The following is a 9901-nucleotide window of genomic DNA, read 5'->3' on the forward strand; positions in this document are numbered from 1 at the left end:
GGCTGGAGGGGGTGGAGCTGAGGGACTCGGCAGCCCAAAGATGGGGCCCTCAGAAGTGGAGCGGAGGCCCAGGGTCCTGACTGGGCTGTGTCTGTCTCTCCCTGCAGTGCCCACCAGGGTTCGAGGGCAAGAACTGCGAGTACGACATCGACGAGTGCCAGTCCCACCCCTGCCAGAACGGGGGCTCCTGCATCGACCTCATTGGGCGCTACATCTGCTCCTGCCCGCCGGGAACCCTGGGTAAGGCCAAGCCGGGCTAGTGGCCAGGCACTGTGGGGGGGCGATGGGAGGCAGGTTACTGGGGAAGGGGGTGGCTCTGGTTACTCCCAGGAGGGAGGGTACCTGTAAGACAGGGGGCTCAGGTTGGGGGATGGGGCCGGGTTTCCCTGCGGGGCCCGATCCCCACAGGATGGGGTGGTTGGGGTGCTCTGGTTACACCGGGAGCTGCAAGGGCTCTGCCCCCTGCCCCCCAGGTGTCCTGTGCGAGATCAACGAGGACGACTGCGCTGCGAGCCCTGGCAGCCGGGCACCCAAGTGCCTGAACAACGGGACGTGCGTGGACCGGGTAGGTGGCTACCGCTGCAACTGCCCCCCGGGCTACACGGGCGAGCGCTGCGAGGGCGACATTAATGAGTGCCTGGCCAAGCCCTGCCTGCCCCAACGCACGCTGGACTGTGTGCAGGGCGCCAACGACTTCCACTGCGTGTGCAAGCCGGGCTACACGGGTGAGTGTGCTGAGGGGTGGTGCTACACCCAGGCAAGGGGCGGGGCTTCACGGGGCGTTTACACCAGGGGCATGGGTTCATGTCAGTGGGTTGCACTCAGTGCAGAGTGGGAGAAGGGGAAACCCCTGGGGGGGGTGGGGACTCTCTAGGCTTGGGGTCTGGCTGGCACAGGGAGGCTGGGGGTCTGTGCAACCATGAGGGGCTGAGCTGTGGGAAGGCGGCGGTTCTGGGAGCAGTGCTGGAGGTGGGGTAGGAGGGCAGCTCCCCTCTCCCTGGACTCTCCATGACCCCTCCCTGGGCTCCTGCCCCTGCCCCCCTGCTCCCTCCCGCAGGCCGGCGCTGCCAGAACATCGTGAATACATGTGAGTCTCAGCCCTGCCAGAACGGTGGTCAGTGCAAGATGACGGTGAACACGCCGCTGGGCTACACCTGCCGCTGCCCCCCGGTGAGTGCCCCACGTGAGAAGGTGCAGGGCGCTGGATGCCTGTCCTTGGCCGTGCACAGCCTGGAGTCTTCCAGGCCAAGGGAATGGGGCTGGGGGCCTGCTTCGCCATTCCAGTCCTGGAGCTACAGGATGGGCTCTGATCTGAAAAGGGGCATCTTGGTTCTGGTGCTGCAGGGAAGGGTTTAGGTGTTGGTCCTGGTGCCCTGGGGGAGCAGACTGGTCCTGCTGTGGGAGTGGGTTCTCATGTCATGGGGGGGGCGGGGGCAGGGGCAGTTTCCATGGCACTTGAGGATGAGGTGGAGTAGGGTTCCCATGGCACCTGGGGGAGTGGATAATCAGCTGAACATGAGCGCCCAGTGCAACTCTATGGCCAAAGGAGCTAACACAATCCTGGGATGCCCAGACGGGCATAGAGAGGTTCTCTTACCTTGTACCTGGCACTAGTGCAGCAGCTGCTGGACTCCTGTGCCCAGTGCTGGTCCCACAGTGCAGGGATGCTTGTACATTGGTGAGGGTCAGAGGGGAGCTCCGAGAATGGCGGAAGGATCCAAAGAGCAAGGAGTTTGAGCAGTTCAGCTTCCCAGAGGGAAAGAGGCAGGGAGTGGAGCCCAGGCTGGGCTCCTGGGCCTAGCGACTGAGGTGTGATGTGGTGTAGCGGCTGGCAGCTGGACACGTTCAGGCTGGAAACAGCCCCTGGAACGGGCCAGCAAGGGAAGGGCTGGGCTGGTTTCTCCACCCCGGGCTGTTTGCAATGGAGCTGGGCTGTGGGTCTAGCTGCTCTGCACTCGGTCACGCAGGAATTAGTTCAGACCTTGTGATACACACACCAGGTGGAGGGGCCTGTTCTGGTCTGGGTCCTGGTGCTGCTGGATGAGGAGATCCTGGTTCTGGGTCAGTTTTGGTCCAGGTCCCAGCGCTGCTGGGCAAGCAGGAGGTGGTTCTGGCCTGTGGCCTGGTCCCGGTGCCATCTCTCTCACGCTCTTCCCTGCATCTCCCCAGAACTATTCCGGGCCCAACTGTGAGCGAAGCGTGCTGTCATGTCGGGAGCTTACCTGCTTCAACGGGGGCAGCTGCCAGCACACAGTGCTGGGTGCCCGCTGCTCCTGCCTGCCGGGCTTCACTGGCTCTGACTGCCGCCTGCGAGCCAACAGCAGCTGCACCAGCGCACCCTGCCTCAGCGGGGGCACCTGCGTGGAGATGTCCTGGCCTCCCCATTTCCAGTGCCTCTGCCCCAGTGGCTTCTCTGGCCTGCACTGTGAGCAGAAGCTCCAGCAGCTCCTGGAGCTGCAGTGCCTGCAAGAAGAGTGTGCTGCCAAGGCTGGAGATTCCTACTGCGACAAGGAGTGCAATAGCCCTGCCTGCAAGTGGGATGGGGGCGACTGCTCCCTGCTGGTGGGCGACCCCTGGCAGCAGTGTGAGGAGCGCCAATGCTGGCAGTTGTTCAACAACAGTCAGTGCGATGAGGACTGCAACACGGCCGCGTGCCTCTACGACAACTTCGACTGCAAGAACCATGACCGCAGTTGCAAGTAAGGGGGGCGCTGGGCCGGGGGGGCAGGTCAATAGGCCAGGGAGGTGCTGGAGGGGACTCTACAGAAGGCATTCTCCCTTCAGAGTCCACACTTGCCCCAGTGTGGTGCTGGGGGGTGCTGTGCTGTAGGGGGTGCTCTCTCCCCACAGTGTCCCGATGTGGTGAGTGTGCGCTGTGTACCTGGGGGTGGTGTCTTGTGGAGGACACATGAAAATGAGGCCCTGGGCAGTCGTCCCCAGTGCAGATCCCATGGCTTTTGCCAGAGTTCAGGCTTTAATCCTGGTGCTGTGCCCAGGTGGGGCATGGGGGCTGTTTATACAGGGACCCCTTGCCTGGCGCTGAGATGTGGGGGGAGTATTTATACAGGGACCTCTCGCCCAGCTGAGGTGCAGCCCCCTCTGGTGTGGGGTCTGCGGGCTGTTTATACAGGAACCCCTCACGTGGCTCTGCGATGGAGCACGGGGCTGTGGTAGCTAAAACTCACTGCTGGCCGAAGATGGCTGTGGGTACTGGTGCCATGTCCAAGATGTTTCTCACTGTGTGATGCAATCTTTGCTGCAGGAGCCAAGTGACCCTGGTGCCCTGGGGTGCCCAGCGGGACTGAGGGGGGCTTGCCAGAATGGGGTTGGGCTGGGGACTAAGTTGGGTGGAGCTGGGTGGGGCTGTGCGCTGACCGTGCCCTCCCTTCTCCCCCCCAGCCCTGTGTATGAGAAGTACTGCTCGGACCACTTCGCTGACGGGCAGTGCGACCAGGGCTGCAACAATGAGGAGTGTGGCTGGGATGGGCTGGACTGTGCCCGCGAGATGCCGGAGCACCTGGCCAGTGGTGTGCTGGTCATCACCGTGCTGCTGCCCCCCGACGAGCTGCGCAGGACCAGCACCACCTTCCTGCAGAAGCTGAGTGCCATCCTGCACACTTCGTTGCGCTTCCGCCTCGACAGGGACGGCAACTACATGATCGAGCCCTTCTACCGGCCCAGCCGCCTCCGTCGCCGTGAGCTGGGCCGTGAGGTCATTGGGTGAGCTGTGGGCTGCAGCCGGGGCGGGGGAGGCTCAGCTCCGTGGGCTGCGGCCATTGGGAGTGTGGGGGTGATGTGGCCGCAAGGAGTGGCAGGGAGATTTGGGCCACAGCCAGGAGGTGGGGGGAAGAGACAGCCCTGTGAGCCACATCCATAGGGATTTGGGCAGAGACGCAGTGCTGTGGGCCACAGCCAGGGGATGGGGGAGAGAGACAGCCCTATGAGCCACAGGGGGAGGGGGGAAGATATAGCCCCATGGGCTGCAGCGGGGGAAGAAGCCAAGAGCCTGGGATCATGGCCTTTGGGGGGCTGGTACAGGGGGATGGTGCCAAGGTGGGGCTGGTTAGCGCTTTGTGGGCTGGCACTGGGAGTAGGAGCCAGGGCCAGCGGAGGGAGCCAGCCCTGGGGCAGGCACTAGGAAGTTGTCTGTTGACTTGCACCACGACACAGCCCTTTGCTCCCAGAGGTGTCACGCAGCTGCCTTCAATCAGCAATCGAGTTTGCCGCCCGCTCTGATGTGGGTCTTGAGGTGGCTCATCTGGTGCCTGTCACCCGCTCCCTGTGCTCTCAGACGGCAGCAAGGGCTCTGGGGGCAGCATCCAGGAGCCTTGCCTCCTGCCCAGCCCTGGGACCCAGATGGGAGTGGGTAGGGACAGGGAGAGCACAACAGTGCTAAGCAGCTGCTGGCAGCCTGGCAGAGACCACATGGTCCATGGGACCAAGCTCCCACTCCCTGGGCCATGCCTACTCTGGGACGTGCACAGCCCTTGCTGCAGGGAGTGCTGAACCAGCCCTGCCCCAGGGCTCCATGTGGGGCAAGGGGTGCCCAGGAACCCTACAGTCTGGGCCTTGGCACCACTGTGGGCGAGGCCACTGGTAACTGTCCCCCTCCCTGCCCCAGCTCTGTGGTCACCCTGGAGATTGACAACCGTCTCTGCGTCCAAGCGTCAGACAAATGCTTCCCTGATGCACGCAGCGCAGCCGACTACCTGGCTGCACTGGCCGCTGTCGAGCGCCTGGAGTTCCCCTACCCCATCAAGGCTGTGCACAGTGAGTGCAGGTGGGGCCGGGGCCAGGGGTTGGAGTTTGAGGGCAGGGCTCTCAAGAGGGGGTGGGGTAAGTGGGAGAGGTGGGGTGAGTGAAAGGGGGTGGGGTATTGGGAGGGGGTGGAGTGAGTGGGTGTGGGGCATCAAGAGGCAGGGTCTGACTCCCGTCAACTCTTGCAGGTGACAAGCTGCAGCCGAAGCCCCCGGACTCGGTGCCCCTGGTGCCCCTGGTGGTGGTGGCAGCGGCCGTGATCCTGCTGGTGATCCTGGTGCTGGGGGTGCTGGTGGCGCGGCGGAAGCGGGAGCACAGCACGCTCTGGTTCCCGGAAGGCTTCAGCCTGAAGAAGGAGAACAGCAACAAAAACCGTCGGGAGCCTGTGGGCCAGGACGCCTTGGGCATGAAGTATGGGACTTGCCCTCACGGGGCCAAGCCCACAGCCTGCTCCCCACACCCAGGCCTGGAGCCCGGGGGATCCCCACTCTCTGCAGCAGCATGGGGGATTTTACTTGCTGCAGGCCCCCACCACTACTACCATCACCAGGGGGCAGCGTGCAGCTCATCTCTGCCTGCACGCCCCATGGCTGCCCAGTGCCTTGTGCAGGGAGGATGTCCTAAGAGTGGCCCCCTGAAACCCTGGGTGGGTGGGGCGGAAGGCAGGGGCTGCATGGCAGGGGCTGGGGTCTAAGCTCTGGGCTTCCCTCTAGGAACATCAGCAAAGGGGAAAGCCTGATGGGGGAACACTCAGATGACTGGATGGATGCAGAGTGTCCGGAGGCCAAGAGACTCAAGGTACCAACACCTGTGGACTAGCAGTGAGCTCTGGCTTGCTGTGGGCCATATGAGTGATGGGCGCTGGGCTCAGTGACGTGAGGGAGGAGGGGTGCGGGGCTCAGTGACGTACTGGCGTGGGGGTGTCCTGATGAATCTCAGGCGTTGCACTGAGCCCCTTGCTCAGAGCCGCATAGGGTCATAACCCAAATCCCATCTTGGGAAGGTGGAGGGGATGGGGGAATGGGAGCCCCCGGCAGATCTGGGGCAGGATCTACCAGCTCTATGATTGGTTGTGCTCTCCCCCAGGTGGAGGAGCCGAGCGGGGACTCAGAGGACCCTGTGGACTGCCGCCAGTGGACACAGCATCACCTGGTAGCAGCTGACATCCGCATGCCTCCATCCATGGCCTTGACACCACCCCAGGGAGAATTCGACACCGACTGCATGGACGTCAATGTCAGGGGGCCAGGTAAGGGGGCATGCTCCATCTTAGGGACTGCAGCTCCCAGCCTGCAGTGCAGGCATGCTGCACCCTGGGAGAAGTAGCATCACTGAGGAACTTTGGATGGAGTAGTAGCTCCCTGCATATGCAACTGACCACAGGCCCCAGCATGCACCACTGCCCCAGTTCAACCACACAGCATGCTGGGAGTTGTGGCCTCATGCTGGAGCCCCTGGGGCAGCCCACAGTTAACCCCTTGGTGGCGGCTCTCCTTGCAGATGGCTTCACTCCACTCATGCTGGCCTCGTTCTGCGGGGGTGGTGTGGAGACCGACCTGGCCGAGGAGGATGAGGCTGACGACTCCTCAGCCAACATCATCTCGGACCTCATCTGCCAGGGCGCCAACCTGAGCGCCCAGACGGACCGCACGGGTGAGACTGCACTGCACTTGGCTGCCCGCTACGCCCGGGCTGACGCCGCCAAGCGCCTGCTGGACGCCGGTGCTGACACCAATGCCCAGGACAATACAGGCCGCACGCCACTGCATGCCGCGGTGACTGCCGATGCCCAGGGCGTCTTCCAGGTGAGACCCTATACCCCCATCGTGATACCGATGCCCAGGGCATCTTCCAAGTGAAACCGCATCCATGATGCTGACACCCAGGGCCTTCCAGGTGAGACCCCATCCCCCACTCACCCTGCGGGACCGCCAATACCCAGGGCATCTTCCAGGTGAGCTCCTGCCTTCCCTCACCCACCTGGGATGGGCCCCAGTTGCTCACTCTCCACCAGAGCTCCTCCATGCTGTTGTCTTCCACTGGAGCCCCCCTCTCCTCATCCTTGGCCAAGCCCCTGGGCAACCCTGCCCTTGCTAGAACTACCCCCTGGAGAGCTCCCACTCTGCCCACACTGGGAGGGCTCCGAGGGCCCCTGGCTGTGCCCATGCTGGGAGAACTGGACTGGGCAGGGTTTCCCCGGGTGTGGCTCACAACAGCCCTGCCCGGCAGATCCTGATCCGGAACCGCTCCACGGACCTGGATGCCCGCATGGTGGATGGCTCCACGGCACTGATCCTGGCTGCCCGGCTGGCCGTGGAGGGGATGGTGGAGGAGCTCATTGCCTGCCACGCAGACGTCAATGCTGTGGATGAGCTGGGTATGGGGCGGCTTCCCGCCATCGGGGGTCTCTGCTGAGGCCCACCCCCAGCTTCCCCTGGGGAAGGGCCTGGCTGTGGGTATAGGGGCTAAGCTCTCCACCCCCAGCATGAGCCCACTGTGGGGGCTTGGTGACATGGGAGGGCACTGCCAACCTGTGAGGATTTGGGAGGGGCTGTGCAGGGGGAGGAGCCCGGGGCTGGGCTAGCCAGGAGCTGCGGTTAGGGACTGAGGGGCACCAGAAGAGCTGTGTCTGTGTGTGTGTGCGGTGGGGGGGGAGCTGAGGGCCGGCATGGCCGGGGCTGCAGGTCAGGGATGAGGGGCACCAGAAGAGCTGTGTCTGTGTGTGTGTGCGGTGGGGGGGGAGCTGAGGGCCGGCATGGCCGGGGCTGCAGGTCAGGGATGAGGGGCACCAGAAGAGCTGGGCAGGAGCAGGGGGCTGTGGGTTGGGACTGAGGGGCACTGGCAGAGCTGTGAGGGGAGTGGGGGAGTCCAGGGCTGGGCTAGCAGGGCTGCAGGTCAGGACTGAGGGGCAGCGGGGGGATGGACCAGCAGAGGGCCTCCTCTCACGCCTTGGTGCCCCCAGGTAAATCTGCGCTGCACTGGGCCGCGGCCGTGAACAATGTGGAGGCCACGATTGCACTGCTGAAGAATGGGGCCAACAAGGACATGCAGGACAGCAAGGTGAGCGGTGGGCAGGATGGGCAGGCCAGTGAGGCCTGGCTGTTATTCACCCTACAGGCCCCGCCCACGATGGTGGCCCCCACTGTGCCTTCTTCATAGAGCCTCTGGGCCGAGCACCAGGCTGTGCTGCTCCTGTGTTGGGGAGGGGGAGCCCCATGTGCCCAGGGCCCGACCCTGGTTCTAAAGCCCCAGCACAGAGGGCTGTGGGCATCTCCCAGCCCTGCCCTGGCGTTCCCAGTGCTCCAGGGATGGGGGCAGCCCCCTCAGCGCATTCTGAGCCCTGCTATCCCCCCAGGAGGAGACCCCGCTGTTCCTGGCCGCTCGGGAGGGCAGCTACGAGGCAGCCAAGATCCTGCTGGATCACTTTGCCAACCGGGAGATCACAGACCACATGGACCGGCTGCCGCGGGACATCGCCCAGGAGCGGATGCACCATGACATTGTGCGCCTGCTGGATGAGTACAACACGGTGCGCAGTCCGCAGGGGGCGCTGCCCCCCGGCCACACCATGTCCCCGCTTATGTGCCCTCCCAACAGTTTCCTGCCCAGCCTCAAGCCCACGCCGCAGGGCAAGAAGAGCCGGCGGCCCAGCACCAAGAACACGGCAGGGGCAGGCAGCAGCGCCAGCCTGGCCAAGGAGGCCAAGGGGCGCAGCAAGAAGCTGAGCTTGGAGTGCCAGGGCTCCCTGCTGGAGAGCTCAGTCACCCTGTCACCCGTCGACTCGCTGGACTCTCCCTATGTGGCTAACCCCACCTCGCCCGTCCTGGCCTCGCCTGGCGTCTTCCACCCAGGCAGCTCCTCCATGTCGGTGGGCTCCACGCCCATGGTACATGGCCTGATGGACGGGCCCTTTGCCGTCAGCCTGGCGCGGCTCAGTGACCTGGGCGAGGTGGCATCGGCCCAAAGCACCATCCTCTCCATGAATCGGGTCTCCATGCCTTCGCTGCCACGCCAGCCCGGCTGCGTGGGGCTCAGCCTGGGCATGGTGAGCCCGGTGGCGGTGCCCTTCGACTGGCACACCCGTGTCCCCACCTCGCAGTGCAACCCAGTCATCGGGGTGGTGCATCCGGCTGCCTCCCACCCGAACCTGCACCAGCCGGCCCAGCCCTTCCCGCAGGGGCTGCTGCTGCCCAACCACCTGGCCATGGTGCACAGCTCCCAGGTGCTGGCTGCCCCCAGCCCTGCCAAGGAGCAGACCCCGCCGGCACCCACCCCTGGGCAGCCCATGCCCCCACCACCCCCTGCAGCACCCACCCTGGGCCACACCAGCCAGCCCATCTCACCCAAGGAGGGGCAGGGGGGTGCACGCCCTGGCCCCCCACCACCTCCCCAGTATTACAAGGCACCCAGTGGGCAGGGGGCAGAAGATTACCCCACACCCCCCTCGCAGCACAGCTACACCCCCGGCCAGGATGGCACCCCCAAGCACTACCTGCACCTGCGCAGCGAGCACCCCTACCTGACGCCCTCGCCTGAGTCCCCGGAGCAGTGGGCCAGCCCCTCACCTCACTCACTGTCCGACTGGTCCGAGTCCACCCCCAGCCCGGCCGTGCTGGGGCCCCCCCAGACCCTCTCCCACCTGCCCGACCAGCCCACCAAGATGCAGGTGTTTGCGTGAGGGCAGGGGGGAGGGAGCCAGGGCCCCAAGCCCCTCTCTCTGCCCCCCAGACCCCCTTCCTGGGGGAGCCCCTCACTCGCCCCCGGGCCCTGCCTCCTGGAGACACCCCCCCTTGTGGTTTTTTTATAAGAAAAATGTCAAATGTAAAAAGGAAAAGATCCCTCTCTCTGTGGGTGGGGGCTGTGGGCTCCCCCACAACTGCCATCGGGGGGGGGATGGGGCTCTAGCTATGCCCTGACTCCCCATCTCCCCGGGGAGGGGTGTTGGTCTTTTTTAAAAAAAAGTCTTTTGTATAGAAAAAAAAATGTCATTTAAACAAGCGCTTTATTTTTACAAAATATTATATGTAAAGTGTCCAGTAGGTGTTGCTAAAGCACCATAGGCAGGGGTGGGGCTGCAGGGGGGGAGAGTGATCCCTGGCCTCCTCCTCCCCCCACTGTTGCTCGGTGGGCAGTGTGCCCCCCA

At 64.3% G+C, this 9901-nt stretch overlaps 1 protein-coding gene across 1 annotated transcript in view; it reads left to right on the forward strand.

Annotated features, from left to right (window-relative positions):
• The window catches only part of NOTCH3 (notch receptor 3), a 50818-nt gene extending 41259 nt beyond the window's left edge, over positions 1–9559 (forward strand). The window contains exons 22-34 of the mRNA XM_032776752.2: positions 108–240; positions 474–725; positions 1058–1170; positions 2170–2699; positions 3400–3720; positions 4622–4770; positions 4947–5169; positions 5472–5556; positions 5845–6007; positions 6259–6563; positions 6988–7135; positions 7721–7818; positions 8114–9559. Of these exons, the coding sequence (XP_032632643.1) occupies positions 108–240; positions 474–725; positions 1058–1170; positions 2170–2699; positions 3400–3720; positions 4622–4770; positions 4947–5169; positions 5472–5556; positions 5845–6007; positions 6259–6563; positions 6988–7135; positions 7721–7818; positions 8114–9436 (3843 nt within the window). The 3' untranslated portion in view covers positions 9437–9559. The remainder of the gene's footprint in view (positions 1–107; positions 241–473; positions 726–1057; positions 1171–2169; positions 2700–3399; positions 3721–4621; positions 4771–4946; positions 5170–5471; positions 5557–5844; positions 6008–6258; positions 6564–6987; positions 7136–7720; positions 7819–8113) is intronic.
• Positions 9560–9901: the final 342 nt, after the last annotated feature.

Source organism: Chelonoidis abingdonii, chromosome 26 (assembly GCF_003597395.2).
Source record: "Chelonoidis abingdonii isolate Lonesome George chromosome 26, CheloAbing_2.0, whole genome shotgun sequence".
Taxonomy (NCBI): domain Eukaryota; kingdom Metazoa; phylum Chordata; order Testudines; family Testudinidae; genus Chelonoidis; species Chelonoidis abingdonii.